Source organism: Rhagoletis zephyria, unplaced genomic scaffold (genome assembly GCF_001687245.7).
Source record: "Rhagoletis zephyria isolate East Lansing unplaced genomic scaffold, Rhagoletis_zephyria_1.1 Rzeph_scaffold_02761, whole genome shotgun sequence".
In the NCBI taxonomy this organism is placed as follows: Eukaryota; Metazoa; Arthropoda; class Insecta; order Diptera; family Tephritidae; genus Rhagoletis; species Rhagoletis zephyria.
In genome coordinates, this window is record NW_016159845.1 from 1 (window position 1) to 19526 (window position 19526).

The 19526-nt window shown below is 30.7% G+C and overlaps 1 protein-coding gene across 1 annotated transcript in view; it reads left to right on the plus strand.

Moving 5' to 3' along the window:
* The first annotated feature begins 485 nt into the window (after window positions 1-485).
* LOC108367662 (regulating synaptic membrane exocytosis protein 2-like) overlaps window positions 486-19526 on the plus strand; it is a 47655-nt gene continuing 28614 nt past the window's right edge. Inside the window, exons 1-4 of the mRNA XM_017622332.1 lie at window positions 486-711; window positions 5728-5852; window positions 8326-8545; window positions 8883-8947. Of these exons, the coding sequence (XP_017477821.1) occupies window positions 486-711; window positions 5728-5852; window positions 8326-8545; window positions 8883-8947 (636 nt within the window). The remainder of the gene's footprint in view (window positions 712-5727; window positions 5853-8325; window positions 8546-8882; window positions 8948-19526) is intronic.

The window sequence follows — 19526 nt, forward strand, 5'->3', positions numbered from 1 at the left end:
CCGTCAGCTTTGCAATCTCCTAGAAATCTCGGAGTCCAGAAACTCATATTCGTAGAGAGATCTGCGTTATTCAAAAAGGAACTTTACACTCTTTACGTGTGAATCTAAAGCTGTCAGTAGCCTTAGAATGTTTATTTTGAAGACACATTTTCCAGTCAAAAATTATATAAATCTATTTTGCAATGATTTACCGTGAATTTCATCTCCCATTCTCCACAACAGTTACCTAACTAATACGAGATTTAATTAATTAATTTGTAACTACTATTTCAAGAAAGTGCATTTGGCATTCGCACGGGCTCGAAGCAACTGATACCATTCCTCTTACCTTAGTTGCTTGTGTTGCCAGTGGCGCGAGAAGCAGTGAAACATTTAGTAACTTTAGAAGAACAGAAGCAAACACAAAAAACACGACGGTTGCATTTGGCAAGAAAGTAAGTACTCTACTCGATTTCAAAGCGGCAGTAAGAAAAGCAACTAAAACAATGCGAAACAATAATGCCAGCGAAAAGGGCAACGCAACAAATGGCAATGTCAACAGCACAAGTCGAAAGGTGGGGCAAGAGCCGCACGACAAAAAAAGAACTTCTTCAAGCGAGACCAACGCGCGCGAGGCACTCTTCACTGCACTTCAGTTCAGTTCAAGTCCCCTCACGTGCTGGCGTCTCCCCAAGCGTTTGCGAACGCCAGCCGTTTTGCGGGTATTTTCAGGTAATGCAAGCCGCGGAGGAATAGCGCTTAGCGCTGTCTCGCTCACGTAAGCATCGTAAGCTTACAGCTAAGGCCACTCTGGGGCAGTGGAGACCGTTTTCGTTGCCAAAAACTTGCACATTTTAACTTTGGAAGACTTTTTGTGGAAAATGCTGAAGCGTTATTTTTGTGAAGCAAAGCGCACTAATGGTTTTACTTCCGCTGCTGCTGCTGCTGCTTGGCCATATTGTCTTTTTGTTTCGTTTGTTGTGCGCTGCACGATTATCGTTTCTACCTGTGCCTGCCACTCAGGTCTGGTGGATACTAAATACAAAATGCTTAAATGTTTTTGATGAATGACAGCTGGTGGGACTGTTAAGCTGCAAGTCGTAAAAGGGAAATTAAGCAAATTTCTGGGAATCGAGAGGAGAATAAGAGAGCTGTTAAGTGGCAGAAAAAAAGAGAGGAGAAGATATTTTATGATGAACCTTGGAAAAGTTTGTAGCTTAGGAATATTAAAAAATATTGTGCAATCTATGTGAGTACTTAACTAAAATGAAATATTAAAAGAATTATATAAAGAAATCTTATATAAGAAAAACTTTCTTTCGAGTATTCTACGAATAATTTTATTGGGAAAAGTAATTGTAAAGCTAAAATAAAGAAAGTGTTTCGGAAGCAAGGCTCAAATTTTATATATCGCCACCGGTTTCTGTGGAAACATATACCTAAAATAGTCATTTATTTGAATAGAGTTGCCACTTTTTTTCAAAAGTTAAATCAATTAATTAAAAAGTTAAAGGTAATGTTACAAGATTGTGTGTGTAAAATGAAAGAGGTTCAAAAACTATCATTTGGAACATATTTTTAAGAAGGTTGCCACCTGTTCAAAAAGTTTAAAATAATTAAGTAATAATAAAATATTTATGGGTATCAAGCAATAGAGGTTATATAAAGCTTTATTTCGAAAATTGTTTTGGAAAAGGTTGCCACGCGTTTATTAATTCACATAATCAAATCGGCAAGATTAAAAAAATAATTTAATATGAGTATCATACAATAGAGGTTACGTAAAGATTTAATTCTTAAATATTTTTGAACAGGGTTGCCACCCGTTTACTAGTTAATTTAATAGGTAAGTTTAATAAAATAATATAGTATGCTTATCAAGCAATGAAGGTTAAATTAAGCTATATTTCTAAAATATTTTTGAACAGTGTTGCCACCTGTTTAGTAATTCAAGATCAATTTAACATGGAAGCTAAGTGAAATATATTAAAATGGTTGAAGAGAGGTTTAAGAAAGCTTTATCTCTAAAATACTTTTCAGGAGGGAGGTTTGTGTACGAGTATTTTTGAAGAAAGCTACCACCCGTTTAAAAATTTCAGTTGAATTTAGTGAGTGTTTAGAAGAGACATTACAATGCGGGTGTTAAATGAAAGAAGGTTGAGAAAATATTTGCTCCAAACAATTGCGGAAAGGGTTGCTACCTGTTTTAAAATTCAAATTTTAATTTTATGGCATTAATAAAAAATTATGTTTATATTTCTATATTTATTTTATATTTTTTAATATTTTTTTGATACCTTTTGAGCTCACAAGTTCATAAGGAGTAACACAATAACCAGAAGTGACCGGAAATATTCGCTACTTGTTACAAATTGCAATTATTTAAGATGCACAGATGTGTACTCACGGTCTGAATAGAAAAAGAGTTGCCACAGTTCTGAAATGTTTATGATTTACACAAATTTCAAATAAGTTTAACAATACGGCATTGATATGAAACTAAAAAATATATTCTAGCAAATAAAAGCTTTTTAAGAATGACAATTTGCTCTTCATACAGCAACTGTTGATTTAGTTATTGGTCTATGATAAAATTTGTATAGCATTTAGTACAGCAAATTGATGTGCAAGTGTAGCATTTGATAGCATAATGTTAAATACCATATCATGCGGGCAGAGCCGCGGGCAAAAAAAAGGTTTAAAAAATGCTCGCAAGTAGCTATTAAAGTAACAAAAAAAAAATTAGCCTACTCATGTTCCATACTGTCAGGTAAAATGTGTGTCTAAGTTTAAAACCCAGTTGAATAAGACATTAATTGCTTTGTGTCCAACTGTATTAAGCACATAAAGACATTAAGTGAATTTGAGGTCAGACGAATTTAAAGTCGAAAATACAAAAAATAAAACATTCGAGCAAATAAAATTTACTCAAAATCAAATCAACAAATAGTACTTTCATTCAATGCGCTTCATCCTATTCCCCAACAAAACAACTCATACACACAAATAGAATTCTAATTTCCTTTCATACAATTCGTGCTCGGAAAACAAATTACCAGCATCTTGTTTATGCACTTCCAACCAATGAACGAATGAAAGAAAAACCTCTATAAAAAGTGTACATACAAGTCAAATAAAATTCATTTTGATTCGTTTTTGCAAATGGCGAAAAAAACGCAAATGACAAGTTATAAAAGACGAATTAAAGTCCAACAAAATGTCTGTAAGCATACGAATATAATCGATGAGGATTGACCGCGATGAAGCAAGCAATGAAAAGCGAATAACTCCAAACGAATTTCATAGATAAGGGGAGAAAGGAAAACCCACAAGGCTCAAAGCAGAAGTCATAGCAAATAGCTCAAATAATCGAACGACGAATATAAAAAGAGCACACAAGTAAATAGACAAATTGAAATTGGCTAGTCACAACTCAAACTACTGCTCTCGAATGCNAAAACCCTCTATAAAAAGTGTACATACAAGTCAAATAAAATTCATTTTGATTCGTTTTTGCAAATGGCGAAAAAAACGCAAATGACAAGTTATAAAAGACGAATTAAAGTCCAACAAAATGTCTGTAAGCATACGAATGTAATCGATGAGGATTGACCGCGATGAAGCAAGCAATGAAAAGCGAATAACTCCAAACGAATTTCATAGATAAGGGGAGAAAGGAAAACCCACAAGGCTCAAAGCAGAAGTCATAGCAAATAGCTCAAATAATCGAACGACGAATATAAAAAGAGCACACAAGTAAATAGACAAATTGAAATTGGCTAGTCACAACTCAAACTACTGCTCTCGAATGCTGACATAAGCCTTTTTGTTGGTCGTCAAGCACGCCGCTCCAATTGATTTTTGGGGTGAACGAGATGACACGATTAACACAGACTGTTAGTTAATCAGGATTGAAATTGACAAATTTGTTGTGGTGGGCAAAAAAAAATTGGTTGAAACGAAGCGGAAATACATACCTAAGGATGAGAGAAAGAGTAGGTTTGATAATGTGTAGTTAGGTATACATAGGCGTACGCTGCGTATACGTAACCTCAGTTGAAGAAATATTATGGGTTATGGCATCGTCGGAAAGATAAAATGATTTTGGGCATGAATTCCGTAATGAATATTAAAAAAAAGGCAGGCGGAAAATTTTACCTTACCTTTTTCAGATCAGAAATAAAAGACAACATTTTTCCGATATTTTTGCAGCAGAAAATAATCCCTAAGTTTGGATTTTTATGTTTGTATTTAGGGCGTTTATAAGAAGCAAAGTTTAATTGAAATTATGAGTTGAAGCCGAAAACTTCCAAAAACAACTCGAAAATCCAGAATGAAGCACGAACTTAAGGAAAAATCCCTATAGTTCCAGAAATGTCCCGAAAAACATAGAACTTGAAAAACCCCAAAGAAATACGGAAAAAGATTTAAACAAATCTCGAGAAAAATTCCAAAAATTTTCTGAGTAAATTTCCCGTAAAATCATAAAATGTCTCGAAAAATATCGAGATACCTTAAAGAGAGCACAAAAATCTAAAAAGGCACCAAAAAATAAAGATTTTATATTTATCTAAGAAGCACATTAGAATTTATAGGAACATCTGAAAACTCCCGAGAAGCCTCGATAAACTACAATAAAGCAGAAAGTAACAAAAAGTTCCAAAAGGTCTCAAAAACAAAATATTTGGAAAAACGCGAAATGTGCCCAAAAATATAACGTGGGGAAAAATTTCGCAATATACAGAAAACTCTTACGCCGTTCCAAAAAAAATCGAAATGATATCCTAAAATACTTAAAGCATACAGAAAAATTTCGAAAAATACCAAAGAAGTGTTACATGTTCCCGAAAAATCCCGCTTTTTAATTTTTTCAAACCTTTATAAGAGCTATAAAAAAAAAATTAATAATCAACAGGACCTGAACACCCCCGAAGTCTTTAGAAAATCCGGAGTAAAACAAAAAAGTTACGAAAAATGTCCAAGCACCCCAAATCGAACCCGTAAAAAATCTGTAATATCACGAAGTATCCTAAATGTTTTCTAAAACCTCTAAAACGTCTTGAATAAATTTTCGAGAAAATACCAAAAAATATTAAGAAAGTTCCAAACAGTTTTGAAAAACTGCCGGAAAAAATATCTAAAACTCCCCAAAGATTGCTGAAATGTCTCGAAAAATACCGAGGCAAACCCATACGCATATTCCAGAGAAATTCGCACAAAAAACCATCAGGGCCCCAAATATGTTCGGAAAATTCCCAAAAGCTACTGAAAAACCATAAGGTTCCGAAGAAAAATATCGAAAAGTTATTAAAGTCTCAAAAAACTTTAAAAGCTAAAGATCATTTGATTTCTTGATAATGGGACGTATTTTTGTTTTCGTACGAATCGAAAATTTAAAATTTTTGTTTTAAAAATTACAGGAAAATTTCAGGATTTTCGATTCGTACGAAAACAACAATAAGCTCCAATAACTAAAACATAAAAGTAGTACCCTATCGACTCAAAATGTACCATGCAAATTTCGCTATTTTTTTTTTTTTTTTGTTATTTGAAAATAAAATCGAGCACTTTTTACGATGATACACCCAATTTTACATTTTACTAAGAAAATCACATGTTCAAGAAACCCGCATAAAAAGTACAGCAATTTTTATTAGACGTCAATTCTCTTTGAACCAGCATAACAATTTCCATCCTTTAAAGGCGTTCTATGCATAATTTCTTCCCTCTTGCTTTATTTTTTCACAGCACGTGGCTTTGGCATGCGCGTTGTTGGAGGCAAAACTGGTGCGGATGGCCGCCTATTCGCCTACATTGTGTGGACGGTGCCTGGTGGACCGGCGGAAAAGAATGGACTACAGCAAGGCGATAAGGTAATTCATTTAACTTGTTTGTGTCACCAACACACATTGGCAGTTTATAAATATAAAGTGAAGCGCCAAAGACAACGGCGCATAATCTTATTTTCAAGAAAAGCCTGTAGCTATGCTTGGAATTTTTATGCTTTTTTGCACTCGATGCACAGGTAGGTAGCTAGGCAGTGCTACGACATGCAATTTAATACTTTACGCCTGCATATCTTCCACATAGATATATACATGAAATCGTCACGTCATTAACGCCTTTCACTGCCGGCTGGGGAGTGCATAAAAAACGTTAATTGAATTTCACAACAAATTACTCTTATTTTACGAGTATTCTACTTTCCACTTTTACGCAATTATTTGATGCCTTTGGGGCAACAATTATCCAGTTTATCGCTCTTTTGTATTTAAATTGTTTTTTAACATTTCATTTACCTAGCAAAAAAAGCGTTTTTTTTCATGCAACATATCCACTCATAAAACCTGCAACATCTGTTGATTTTTACTAAACTACTCATAGCTGCTTTTAAGCTCTGAAGCTTTCAATCTTCTTCGCATAACTATCCCTTTTTTTATTTATTCATTCATTCTCTTCCCCTTCAAATCGTATCTTGGCGGATTTCCTTTTTTTAGTAGTGGATTTTAAGTGGTCATAATTCTTTACGATCCCATTTATAATACTCTCACTAACTTGACTCCTAAGCGTTGTTGTCCTTGCATGCGCTGCAGAGCTCATTGCCTTACATTTTTTTTATGCATAACAATAAAGCTTGATTGATATTTATGTGCCACTTGTAGCTTACTGGAAGCTAAGAAGCGATGCTGTTATGCACTCAATGCAATTCGTCTTCATTGAAAGGTTGAAGTAGAAAATATTACGTAAGCCCAAATAAAATAATAAATGCTGCTGAAATATGCGGTTTGTTTAATGGAAACCATGCTTTAGGATTTTTCAGTGAAGTCATAAAATCAGAGATTGTCTATCGCATGCATTGACTATTTGCCTACCAAAGCACCGGTACTCGTTTGAACAGCGCCCTAAGGTATGCAATACTCCAAAGTTTTAGCAAGTTTGCTATTTTGCTTGCCAATTAGTGCTTGTATGCAATTCGCAGTAAGCTTATGAAATCAAAGTTTAAATGCACAATCTACTGGTAAGTTTCTATACTCATGCTCAGCGCACACTAAGTTTGGAAAACTAAGACATTAAACCGATTCATGGGTACGTTAAAGCAACTTTTAGGTTGCTGCTATTTTATATTCTGGCAGCTAATTACTTAATGGTTCATTATTATTGTGAAAGCTCAAAGAATACTCAATCAGCTGTGAAATAATTACAGTTGTGGTTAGGCCTACTTTTACACAGTTACGCAAAGATTTTCAAGCTACATTTCTTTATACGTTTAAAGTACAGTTGCACTGAACCTGGCCGCCGTGAAAAGTTACTTGCCTCGAATGAATTCACAAGGCTCTCCCGAGATGAGAGTTTCCACTAAAAAACAAAAAGAAAAAACATAAAAACGTTCTTTATTTTTTCATTTAAGAAATTCCAGTGTATCGTGTACCTTTTGTCTTCCACCATTTCCAACGATTAAAAATACTACGGTGGAAGTGTTTTTGATGCCAATCGATCTAACAACAAAAAGAAGCTTAAAGCTTACCATATAAAAGCTTTCGAAGGGAGCGTAATGTTAATTATAATTTTTTATTTATTGTTTTTTCCGATTTTAGATTTTTCTTAAACGTTTTGAGTATGCAGTTTTATGGCCCATTAAATTCTAGTATAACCGCGTTAATTTTTTATATTTTTTTCTGACTGTATTACGCACTATTTCCCATACAAAAGTATATACTTTTCATGGAAGAAAATACGTTAAAAATTGCCAAAAGATAACAAAATTTTTCGACAACTTCCAACTTTCACTTTATTGTACTAGAATAAAAAAAAATACAAATCTGAATAAAAAGTTGAAAATTTCGATGCAATTTCGCAAAATTTTTATAATTTTTGCACCAAGTTTGAAGTGTACTTCAAAAAATGTATATGGTTTTTGTTAGATATTGAGTTATAATTTCATAAAAAAAAAATAATAATAATAAATATTAAGCGCCGTTTTTTTCATGTAGGTTTTAAACACAAATTTTGTTCTGAAAAAATTTGTTTGAAGAACGGCAATCAATGTACAAAGGAAAAATAGGCAAAATTTTTCTAAAATGTCGCGCTGTTATTTTCCACCATTGTACATATAGAGCTGTCGGCTTTTTTTGAAGAAACCCGGACTCTTATTTTAGAGGCAAAAACGAAACAGTTTGGGGTTCTTGGTGATATGATGTGTCAGGACTAGTTGAGCTGCACTCACAAATAGTCGCTTTCACTGAAATGTTATATATCTACCATATCAGTACTTTCCCAACAGCATATAAATTTCTTGCATATTTTTCATCTGTTTCTTCCACCGTCCGATCATTTTTTTTTTTACAGATACTCGAGTGGAATGGCATGTCGCTGATCGATCGCAGCTTCGAAGAAGTCTGCTCCATTATGGATCGCACTGGCGACATAGTCGAGCTGCTAGTCGAACACGCCACCGACTTTCGCATGTGTGATCTATTCGATGAAAATCTACCACCGGGCAATAGCGGCAATCAAAGTGGTCCACGACGTTCTGGTGACGGTCCAGTGGGACTGGGCTTAATTGCGGGTAAGTTGCAAAAGTGCCAAATTTATATATGTATATATATATAAGCCAGGAGCTTTTTTATCTGAGCTTTCACTCAATTCGTGGAGTAAAAGCGCACAAATTTTACTAAAAAATACGAATTTTATAAAATTTAATGTTTATAACAAAATTTTTTCTCTTTTTTCTTTTTCTTCTTTTATTTATCAACAATCTGCGTTTTTATATACAAACACAATTACCACATAAATTTTATGTTTTATTACTAATTTCATTTTAACACAAATAAATACGCTACAAAATCAAACAAATAACACTTAAACGTCTTCACTTGTAACAATAACAACAACAACAACTACAGACCCTGAAACAACAACAGACAAATCACCGGCATCGCCGACCAGACGGAAATTACCCAAAACTCCGGTATAAAATCCTCAACAAAATACCATAGCAACTCAAGAATAATTAAGATTTATTTTATGAGCGTATTTTTACGTTGGCTATACACTGAAATTTCCTTGTCCGTGCATGCACACCTTAGTGAAGAGCTTTAATTTAGTAAAGCTCTGGCGGCACGTAAGGTCACGGAAGACTTAAAATGTCTGAACGTGAGAAAGTTTTTAAGCGCAAAAGTGAAAGCCAAGCGTAGCTTTGTTTGTGTAAAGCTTCTTTACCGAAACAAATAAAGCTTCTTTGTCAAGGAAAAACTAGTATTGAAATAAAAAGTATTTCAGAAAATCGTGTATTAAAAAAGAATTTAAAGCGAGCAAGTAGGCAACTACGCAGGAAATTGAAGAATCAGTAGTCGCAAATAAACACTTCTAATTTCCTTTCAATCTTTTGTATTGTTGTTGCTTTCATTTTTTAGAATAGCTTCTTAAGCAAATAGCAATTTCCCACTTACATATAATTTTTATAAAGTAAATACTTTGGTTCGGTACTTAAAAATTTTGTTTAAAATTATTTGTCTTAAAATTTTAAATTTTACTTAGTTACATTCAAAAAATTAAAATCATTCTTCAATTAAATTGCTTTCGAGAAATTGGCTGTAAGAGTTTGGAATGAAAAATTTTTTAAGTTTAATTTTAATTTAACAAATTTAATTTTTAAATTCATCTTATGTCTTCATTTAAATTTTTTGTTTTCAAGTTTCATCTTAAATTTAGGGTAATTTGATTTAAAAAAATTAGATTCAATTTTAAAATTTACTTAAATTTACTTATATGTCCCTAATTTCAAGACTTCAGTTTATTTTTTTGTTTTTGTGACATCTAAGGTTTTAATATCTGCAAAATTTAAAAATAAAAAAAAATAAAGTATCCAACTTCGTTTAGTTCTTTGTTTAAAAATTTTCATTCAATCTAATTTTTGAACCAAGCCAAGAAAAAGAAACAGGATTTATAAACACTTTTTAAATTCGCATATGTTAAGTAAATTTTAGATAATAAACAAAACAAAGATAATAAAAAACTTACATATTTAAATGAATTGTTTAAAACCTTTTTAATTCATTTTCTCAAGAACTTAATTTTTATATAACAAGTTTTTATTTTTAAATTTTAAGGTCTGAGGTTTTAAAAATTTAAAATCTGAATTCAAAAAAAAAACTTTAGAAACTTCAAACACATGTAAAATTTCTATGTTTCTAAACATTTTTTTTTATTTTGATAGTAATTAAAAAACTTTTGCTTTGAAGTTTTAAAATCTAACGCATAAAAATAAATTTTTTAAAAAAAACTCAAACTTAAAAACTTAAAAATTTAAAACTCATTTCAAAGCTTTGTTCAAAGTAAATTAATTTATATATTAAAATTTTAGTTAAATTACAATTTTTAAAATTCTTAAATCTAGGGCTTTAAAGCAAAGAAAATTTAATTAAAAATATTTAAAATTTAAAAACTTACAAAATTGTATAGGAAAATATTTTAAATTTAAAAATTTCGTAAATTTTTTATTTTTATTTTTATTATTGTTTTTGTTTTTCATTTAAAGTTTTAAAATTTTTTATTATAGAATTTTTATTTACATTTTGGAATTGAAAATTATAAAATAATTTTTTCTTATTAAATTATAAAAGAAAAAGTTTCACATCAGTAGTTTTTAAAACGTTTACTTATCTGTAACTGTATTAAATTTTAGTTTTTATTAGAAATTTGTTTACTTTATGATGTTTTAATTAAATATTTAAATTAAAAAATAAATGTGTTAAATAAGTAATTGATTATTTCATCTCATGACACATATATAGTATGCTCAATTCATATTTTCGTAGACCTTACTTAAAATCTTGCTTTCTCTTTTCACCAAAAAGTCGTAGAATTTGTATTTAAAAAAAATGTCTTTTTGTTGCGAAAAACTAACTAATCAAATGTACTTCTTTGAATTTCTGTGCGTAGTTAAAGCATTTTCCAAACTCTGACTCTTCTATCTTTTTGTACTTTTATAACTCTAATAACAAACTAAAAATGTACGTTAAATGCCTACAAACATGTGTGTTTAAAATCAAACGAAATTAAACAAAAAAATAAAAATTAATACTCTCACACATATTTAAAAAAAAAAATAAGAGAAAAGGAAGTAAGCGATATAGCTTTTATTGCTGATAAAAGAATATGCGCTTTTATAATTTCCTACTACTTACCACTTTTGGAGAGAAACTATGACTGTCGTTTTGTAACCCAAACAAAAACCTTTCAATTCGCAGCTATTTTGAAAATTACTTTTTACATTTTTTTATCTTACTAGTATTCACCTATAAGCAACTACTAATACCTACATATATTTTCTACATTTTTCTACTAAAAATATGCATACATTGCTTCCTATTTATACACCCTCGTACGACCTTAAGCCCTGTTTTCTTGATATTTTCCGGACTTTCGCCGAGGCTTGAATCACAAACCTCTTTCTTAAAAGCGATAGTTCTCTAAATTGAAAAAAGCTTGATGAAGCTTCAAAATACTCGAAGCCCTCATTAAGCTGTGCCAGTTTTTGTGAAACATACATACTTACATCTTTTCCTCCTTCCTCCATATCTTAAACAAAACCCATTTTCTTTACTTCCAATTATTCAATAAAATAAAAATAATAAGTATTCGAATTATTGGTGTTTGTAGTTATTAGTGATTTACATACATATATTTAATAGTGAAATCAAATAGTATTTATATTGTTATAATTAATAAATAAACATGTTGACACATACATAAATATATGAAGTTATATGTATAACAACTGTTCAAATTACAAAAAAAAAACATAGCTTTAGCAGAAAAGAAGTAGCAGAGCAAATCAAAAATATTTCTTTCGTGATTTCGAAATTAATTTTCCTACGCTCTTAAAACTATCCAATGGATTGAAATTTAATTTTACAAAAAAATATCTTTTCAAAAAAAAAAATGTATGATAAAATAGTTTGGTGCTTCAGTTTTATAGATTAATCATTCAGTATAGGGGAACTAACTTTTGCGTTTTAAAAGTTCTATACATATTTTCAAACACACATTTAAAAAAAAATTTTAAGTTTGATTAATTTTAAAGCGAATTGAGCATTTCTATACATTATAAAAACTAATAGCTGCAGGCAAACTTTTACAAAAAGCCCTCCTTGTTATTATAACTACAATTAACCATAATTATAACCACTTTTTAAGTAGTGAAGCACACACACTGTGCCAAAGTTAAATTTCTAAGCACCAACCGCCCTCATATTAAGTTCAGACATTAATTTAATTGAGTCAATTCTTCTTTTGATTGACCTACCGCTCTTTGGTGTTCATACACAATCAGCTGCTCGATTAGCGTCACGCGGTTTAGTCACGAACTGCTCGGAAAATATTCTTTTCATAGCATAATTTGTTTAATAAGATTCCTGAAGTTGATATAGTATCGCAGGGAATGGTTGAACTCTTATTTTTAATATATATATATATATATATATAAATATAAATTGATATTTTATGAGATATAATTTGAAAACTCAATTTCCATCCCTGATGGAATATCAGCTGTAGAAGAGGAGCAGAGACAAACAGCTGATTGATATTTGTTCATTAAACATATCTCAAATTCAATACTAAACATATCCAGCAGGGTTGCATTAAAACCCCATTCAAATAGCACTCGATTAAGCACTAATCGAGCAATTAAGAACGGAAATTTTGTATGGTTAATCGAGCTCTATTAGCTAATTGTTCGATTAGCGGCCTGTCTGAACATACTTTTAAGGCATAGATGTTATTTTTGGCGGCAGACAGATGTTATTTTTGTCGTTGTGATCGAAGAGGTTCACATCAACAAATCTTGCAATCTTTGTCATCAGCTTTAACCGAGGCCCAGGAAACGTGGTGTTTTGGCGGTGTCAGGTCTAAATAGGGACATTTGTTGGGTTCATTTAAAGGTGCGCAGTGGTGGTTAGTGTCTTGCGGGAAACCTTCACATTATGTACATATGTACCACCAGGATCTGCTTCATTGCTGTTTGCTCAGTTATTCATAAGGGCATCTTTACCTAAATAAATTTCTTTAAAATAATTAAGATGATGTGCTCGTAATGGCCAAGACTAGTTTTATCATTTTTAGCATCATTCATAGAACTCATTATATATATATATATTTTTTTTTTATTACTTCTTTCTAACTACTTTACAACTCCAGCAATTACATTCAACTCACAACTCAAAAACTTACTCATTGGTGTGACTAACTGTAGCTTTTCTTATTATAATTAATTTTGTAAAATATCGTTTTTTCGAAGAGTAATCCGATTGCTCTCAGTGTAAGAACAAAGCACCAACAATAGAATTTTAAGCGTTAAGAAAAACTTCAAAAATCCTCTCACATACATACGTACACATAAAAACGCTACAAAATTACAAACAAAAAAAAAAACCAATGCTTTAACTTGTTATGCGAAATTAAAAGTTAGTAGAATAAATTTGCAAAATAAAAAATGTTGAAAGGTTCAAAAAAATAAAATAAAATATTAAGCGCATGCATATACACAAACATACATGCAAACATTTTTAGATAAAATTTGCATAACTCAAATTAAATTACTTCCAAGTGCGTCTAGAATTAGTGATTGATTGGCTTAGTAGCAGCAACATTGAGATTTGAACACTAAATTCTAACGTTGACGATGTGCTGTTATATTATTTTAACGTTAATGTTTTATGTACTTTCATGTTTCAAATACTCTGACTGACAGTGGCAACACGATATTTTGTCTAAATTATGCATGAAATTCGCTGTCTTCGAAAAAGAACAATAAACTATTTTAATATAAACAATTAAATTAAATTAGTGCCATTTGAAAAAAGTAAAATAAATTATAATAATTACAAACTGAGGTAATTTCTATTTGCTTTGAAAGTAAAGAAAATACAAATTTTTGAAACATGCATTTGGTCGATGTGGCAACTCATTCATTGCATATATGTCAACACAGTGTGATGAACTCTTTCGTTAGCGCCCTTTTTTTATTGTGTATGTGGATATGCAAATATGGCCGTTAGTACTGTTGAAAAGTTAAAATGAGAAAGCGAAAGTATTAATGTTTTTAAATGTTGAATGAACAAAAATGTTAAAATGTTTAAATGTTATTTGTAGAATGAAACAAAAGTCAATGAATGAAAAACTATTAATAGTTAGCAAATTGGTGTGCATTAACGAGAAGATGTAAGAAAATATTTGTACAAATAGTAAAACAAGGTTTGAAAATCTTAAGCAGAAAGGCAAACGCAGTTGCAAAAAAAAAAAACCAATTGCGAATTTTATCAAAATTTACTAACACACACACACACATAACTCCTGTCAGATGGGTGATAAAGCAAATGCAAAATGCAATTGAAGAGTTATAAATAAGCTGTCTTTTTGTATTTTATTTTAGTTTTTATTAATTTGAATATAACATAGCATATAGGTAAATCACTCCACTGTGCATAAGTTCATGCTTTAATGTTGACTAAGAATTTGTAGTGCAAAAAAAATTAAGTTACACATACTCACATACATACATACATATAAAAAAAAGCGTGAATCGTTAAAAATGCAAACATCTGCATTGCTGTCTAAAAATTGTTATTTTACTAGTACTTGTACCAACAACGGTAACTGGATACAAATCAAGCGTAACGGATATTCAACAAACATACATATGCATATACATATACACGAAAAGGAACTAAACAAATATTTATTAAATTTGAAAAAATCAAAGTCCACTTATTTTGCTGGCGACTACAAACAAACAACTAAATTAGGCTTAATTCAAAACTAAGAGGTAAACTATGCGTATTTTTAGTGTTGATGACAACTTTTTATGAAACAAGCGCATACATACGAACATACATATTGTGCGATTATAACAAGCATACATTATACATACATACTTATGTGTATTATACATTTATTGGAAAATTGCTACTAAATTGTACGAGTATTATACAGATAAACAAACAAAAAAAGGCTATATACTAATGAGTAAACAAATAAATATCTATCTACACGAAAATTCTACTGTGAGTTATGTCATATTTTGAGAAACACATACATCTGTATACTTAGTGGATAGACTGCAAAAGCAGAAATACAAAAAAATGAAAACTTAAATTAAATAAAAACAAGCAAAAGAATGTCAAACTGTCAAACTAAAAAAATCATCCCAACGTGAGTTAGACGCATTGAAAATCTAAAAATAAAGTCTCTATTTAACTTCAATAAAATTGTGATTTTTTTTCTTTAGTTTTCGCACTAAGTGAGAGCAGTTTTCTGAATTGACACTTGTTACATGTCATTTGTCAGGCATCGCCTGTCATCAAATAGCTGTCTTCTATCATGGTCATTAGCTATGATCTACGATCAGTTGCAGTTTGCCACCTGTCATCTGTCAGTTGTCATTTTTCATTTTCAACGGAAATATATCATTTGTCAGCTGTTATTTGAAAGATGTCATTTGTCACATTTTAACGGATATGTATTATTTGTCAGCTGTCATTTTTCATTTTTCATCTGTCATTTGACAGCTTACCTTCCTAAGTAGTCATTTGTCAGCAGTCACTTTTTATTTTTCAGTTGTCATCATTTTTATTTAACTGTTCAATAGTCATTGGTTATTTTTTAGCAATCGTTTCCAAGCTATTAGCTGTTATTTTTCATTTGTCATGTTTCAGCTATCATTGTGTTGCTTTCGGCTGTAAGTTTTCAGTTGTCAGTGGTCAGCTGTCATTTGTTGTGGGCAGATGATTAACTATAAAGAGTGTGTGCTACTAAACGTATATGCTCCACTGCTTGCTATGTATCGACTATATATCGTCGTTTAAAGTACAAATACGCGTATCAACAAAATGCAAAACCTCGTATGTGAGTTCGCCAAAAATTTTATAAGGGACTCTCCCTTATCTTATTTCAAAACGGTATATATTAGCATCAAACAGCATCTGTCAACTTTAGTGTATCAATTTTCATCGGCCAGATGTCCCAAACCGGAGTCGTGTGTACATATGTAAACTGATATCTCCCAACGGCAGCTATCTCTCAACATCGGCTATCTCTCAACATCGACTCTCTCCTAACAGCAGCTATCTCTCGACATCAACAAACACAAAGCCTTAATCAACTCGGACAATTACCATCGCTACATAACTAGACACCTCAAAGGGTAAATAAAATCTTTATAGTAACCATTTACCTACCAACCCAAGTACCTGTGTAAAAACATATCCTTATATAAAAATTTTGTTATTAGTTTATGCAAATATAATAAACCATAAAATTTAACCTTAAATTTAACCAATGTTTAACCTTTATCCAAGCAACATAAAACGATTATACCTGTAATATATATATACTCGTATAAATATGTATATTTTAAAACAAAGTAAAAGGTTCTAATAATTTCTTCTTTCACTTTTCCGTTACATATAATTTAAAATCTCGTTAATCTCCTTTTAATCGATTTTTCATGACATTTTATTTTATTTACTTGTTTTGGTTTTGTAAAAAATTTTCATGTTCTTCTTGCCACTTCGTATTGTCTTCGTGTTCTTTTATATCTGATGTCTTATTTCATTTATACATTATCACAAAGTAACCGCTTTTAACATATAAACTCATTAGAAAAGATGTAAATAGCATTTAAAAAAAAATACTTATATACATAAATACATACATACATACATAATATACAACGCTATTGTAAATGTAAATGACAGCTTTTCATCATAATTTTAAATTTGCAGTTTGACAATGTAATACTCGTATTATAACTATTTTCTTATAACGACATACTTACTACTATTTAATATCGACATTTCATGACAATTTATGAGTAACTATTTATATACCTTTAGAATTTTAATACACTCTTTGTAATTTTTAGAGAGCAGTACTATTATCCTATTCTTAATATGACTAGAATTCACAGAAGTTATTAGAGGCTACATACATATGCACATAGCGTTTTAAATAAATGATACCAACCCAAAATCAGTAGTACTTTTTAAAAACTTATCCCTTTTTTATTCGTTTATTTTTGATGAAACAAAGCTTGCATCCATAGAATATCGGTACAAATCTTCTCCTTTCCCAAAAATGCTTAGCTCTAGAAAATATTTTATTGAAAAATTTGATAACTTCTTTTATGCATACATATGTACATATCTTGCAGAGCAATTCTGGCAACTCACCACAATTTCCTAAGACAATCGTCAATTCTGACAACTATCTTGAAAGCTCTCTACACTCTTTCGAAAGTCGAATTGTAACATCTGCTAACGTGGAGGTGTTAGCGTCAGCAATAAATTTTTTTTATTTAATCAAATTGAGTATATATATAAATTTTTCTTTTTAAACCAATAAAAACTAACAAATAAAAGAGGATTAAATTAATAAAAAAATATATACAATTTAGAGAAAGCAAAGCAATACAAATATTTTTAAAAATTAAATGAAACTAAAGAAAAATCTTTTAAAACAACAAAATTTGAAAATACATTTTAAAACAAAAAAAAATAATACTTAAAAATTAAATCAAATTAAAACAAAACTAAATTAAAAAAGTAAATATATAAAATTAAAAAAATAAAATGAGAAAAATTAAATTAAATAAAAAAACTATTTTTCTTTTTAAAACAAAAAATAATATAAATTAAAAACAAATAATAATAATAATAGCAAATAAAAATTAATTAAATTAAGTTTCTAAAAACTAAATTTAATAAAACAAATACTTTTTCTTTTTTAAGCAATAAAATCTAAAAACTAAAAGAAAATTTAACTTAACAAAAATATATAGATATTTTAAAACAATAAAGTTAAAAGAAAACAGAAATAAATTAAAAAAATATATATAAAACATGTTTCTAAAAATTTATTTGAATTAAAAAATGTATATTATTCTTTTCAAACAAAAAATATAAAACTTAGAACTAGATTGCATTAAAAAATAAAAAAAAATTTTAATTGCAAAAAAGAAGAAGGCGTCCGCTGTCCGAGAACTCAAACTCGGATCTCTCCAATGGCACGCTCACTCGGCCATTGCGACTGTTAGAGAGACGCAAGCGAAGTGATATGAAAGGATATGAAAGTGCTTTCTCTTCTGCATGAGAGCTTTTTTCTAATATTTTCTTTTTTGCTAAATAGAATAACAAAAGTCTTTCGAACCATCTTGCCATCTGTCTTTCATTTGTCTTACGAAGTACGTTTTAAAAACTTAGCCAGAATTGCCCTGTTAGTCTGTTCGACGTAAGCAAAAAACTTGCAAAGTAGGAGATACTGAGATCGCAAAGTGACAGTTGATATGGAGGTTTGGAGCACCAATTTTACAGCACGAAAAACAGCCAATCAAGGTCATTTGACTGCAATTTATGGAATTCATGAATTTTTTTTTTTGATTTGATTTTTTATGTTTAAAATAACTTCGAGTCCTAACCGCCAAAATAACGTAAGCGGCATTTTTTTCAAAATTTTCTTTTTGATGCAGAAATATTCCTAGAGCATCTAGATGCATTTCTGCATCAAAAAGAAAATTTTGAAAAAAATGTCGGTTACGTTATTTTGGCGGTTAGGGCTCGACTTAATGGAACTCCAAATATTTGGCAGTTTTTCTCACGTTTACGAAAATGTTTCAGGCAACTTTTAGTTTTAAAATTTTTTATGTTTAGGAAACTTTTAGATTTGAGAGAGAAGTGTTCATTACTCTCTTTGCTGTTGCTGCTTGTCTACTATTGATCTATTCGAACATAAATGTACTCCTTATTTCATGTATGGTTCAATTTCAATTCCAATTTCCAAACATCATAGTACCCAAGATATTATTGCGAGCTGTAGATGGTTTCGGTTAGTCGAAATGTTAGAGTCATTGGGCCAATTTCTCAAGCAGCTTTTAAAGTTTATCTGCGCCTTAGCACAAATTTTGTTCCAAAAAAGTGTGTTTCAAGTGCTACTTGAGAAAACGGCCCAAATAAAGAAAAAAGGAAAAAAATATAAAACAAATTTTTTTCAACATCGAGTTATCTATGAAAGGTTTTTGTCTATTTTCGGGCCGCACGTGTTTCTATATTTATTATAATGTTTCGTCGATTGCACTGATTTTTCCTCTATTATGGCAAGTAGATGCTGTAGGCACTCCGCACTAAAGTATGAAGCTTTTATGCCAGACACATGTAGTATTTCAATAAAGCCCTGTAAATATATTACGATTCCTAACCATAAAAGCTTCATGAATCGAAGCGCCTAACATTGTAAGGCGTTTGGCGTTTTGAAATCGTCATTTGTTTAATTTTTTTGTATTTGCCACCATGAATTTTGCAAGGCGAGCAAATGTGCAGAAGTCGAGTCGTCACGCATTCGTTTCGGCATGACGAAACGATTACTCTACATACATATATGTATATTAAGATTAGGCGCGTAATGTGCGTAATGCCTTAGTGTAACTTTGGGTTTTTTTCGTTTTCTGTTGAGGAAATGCATTTAATATTCGAACTCCAGGGAATTTGGTAGCA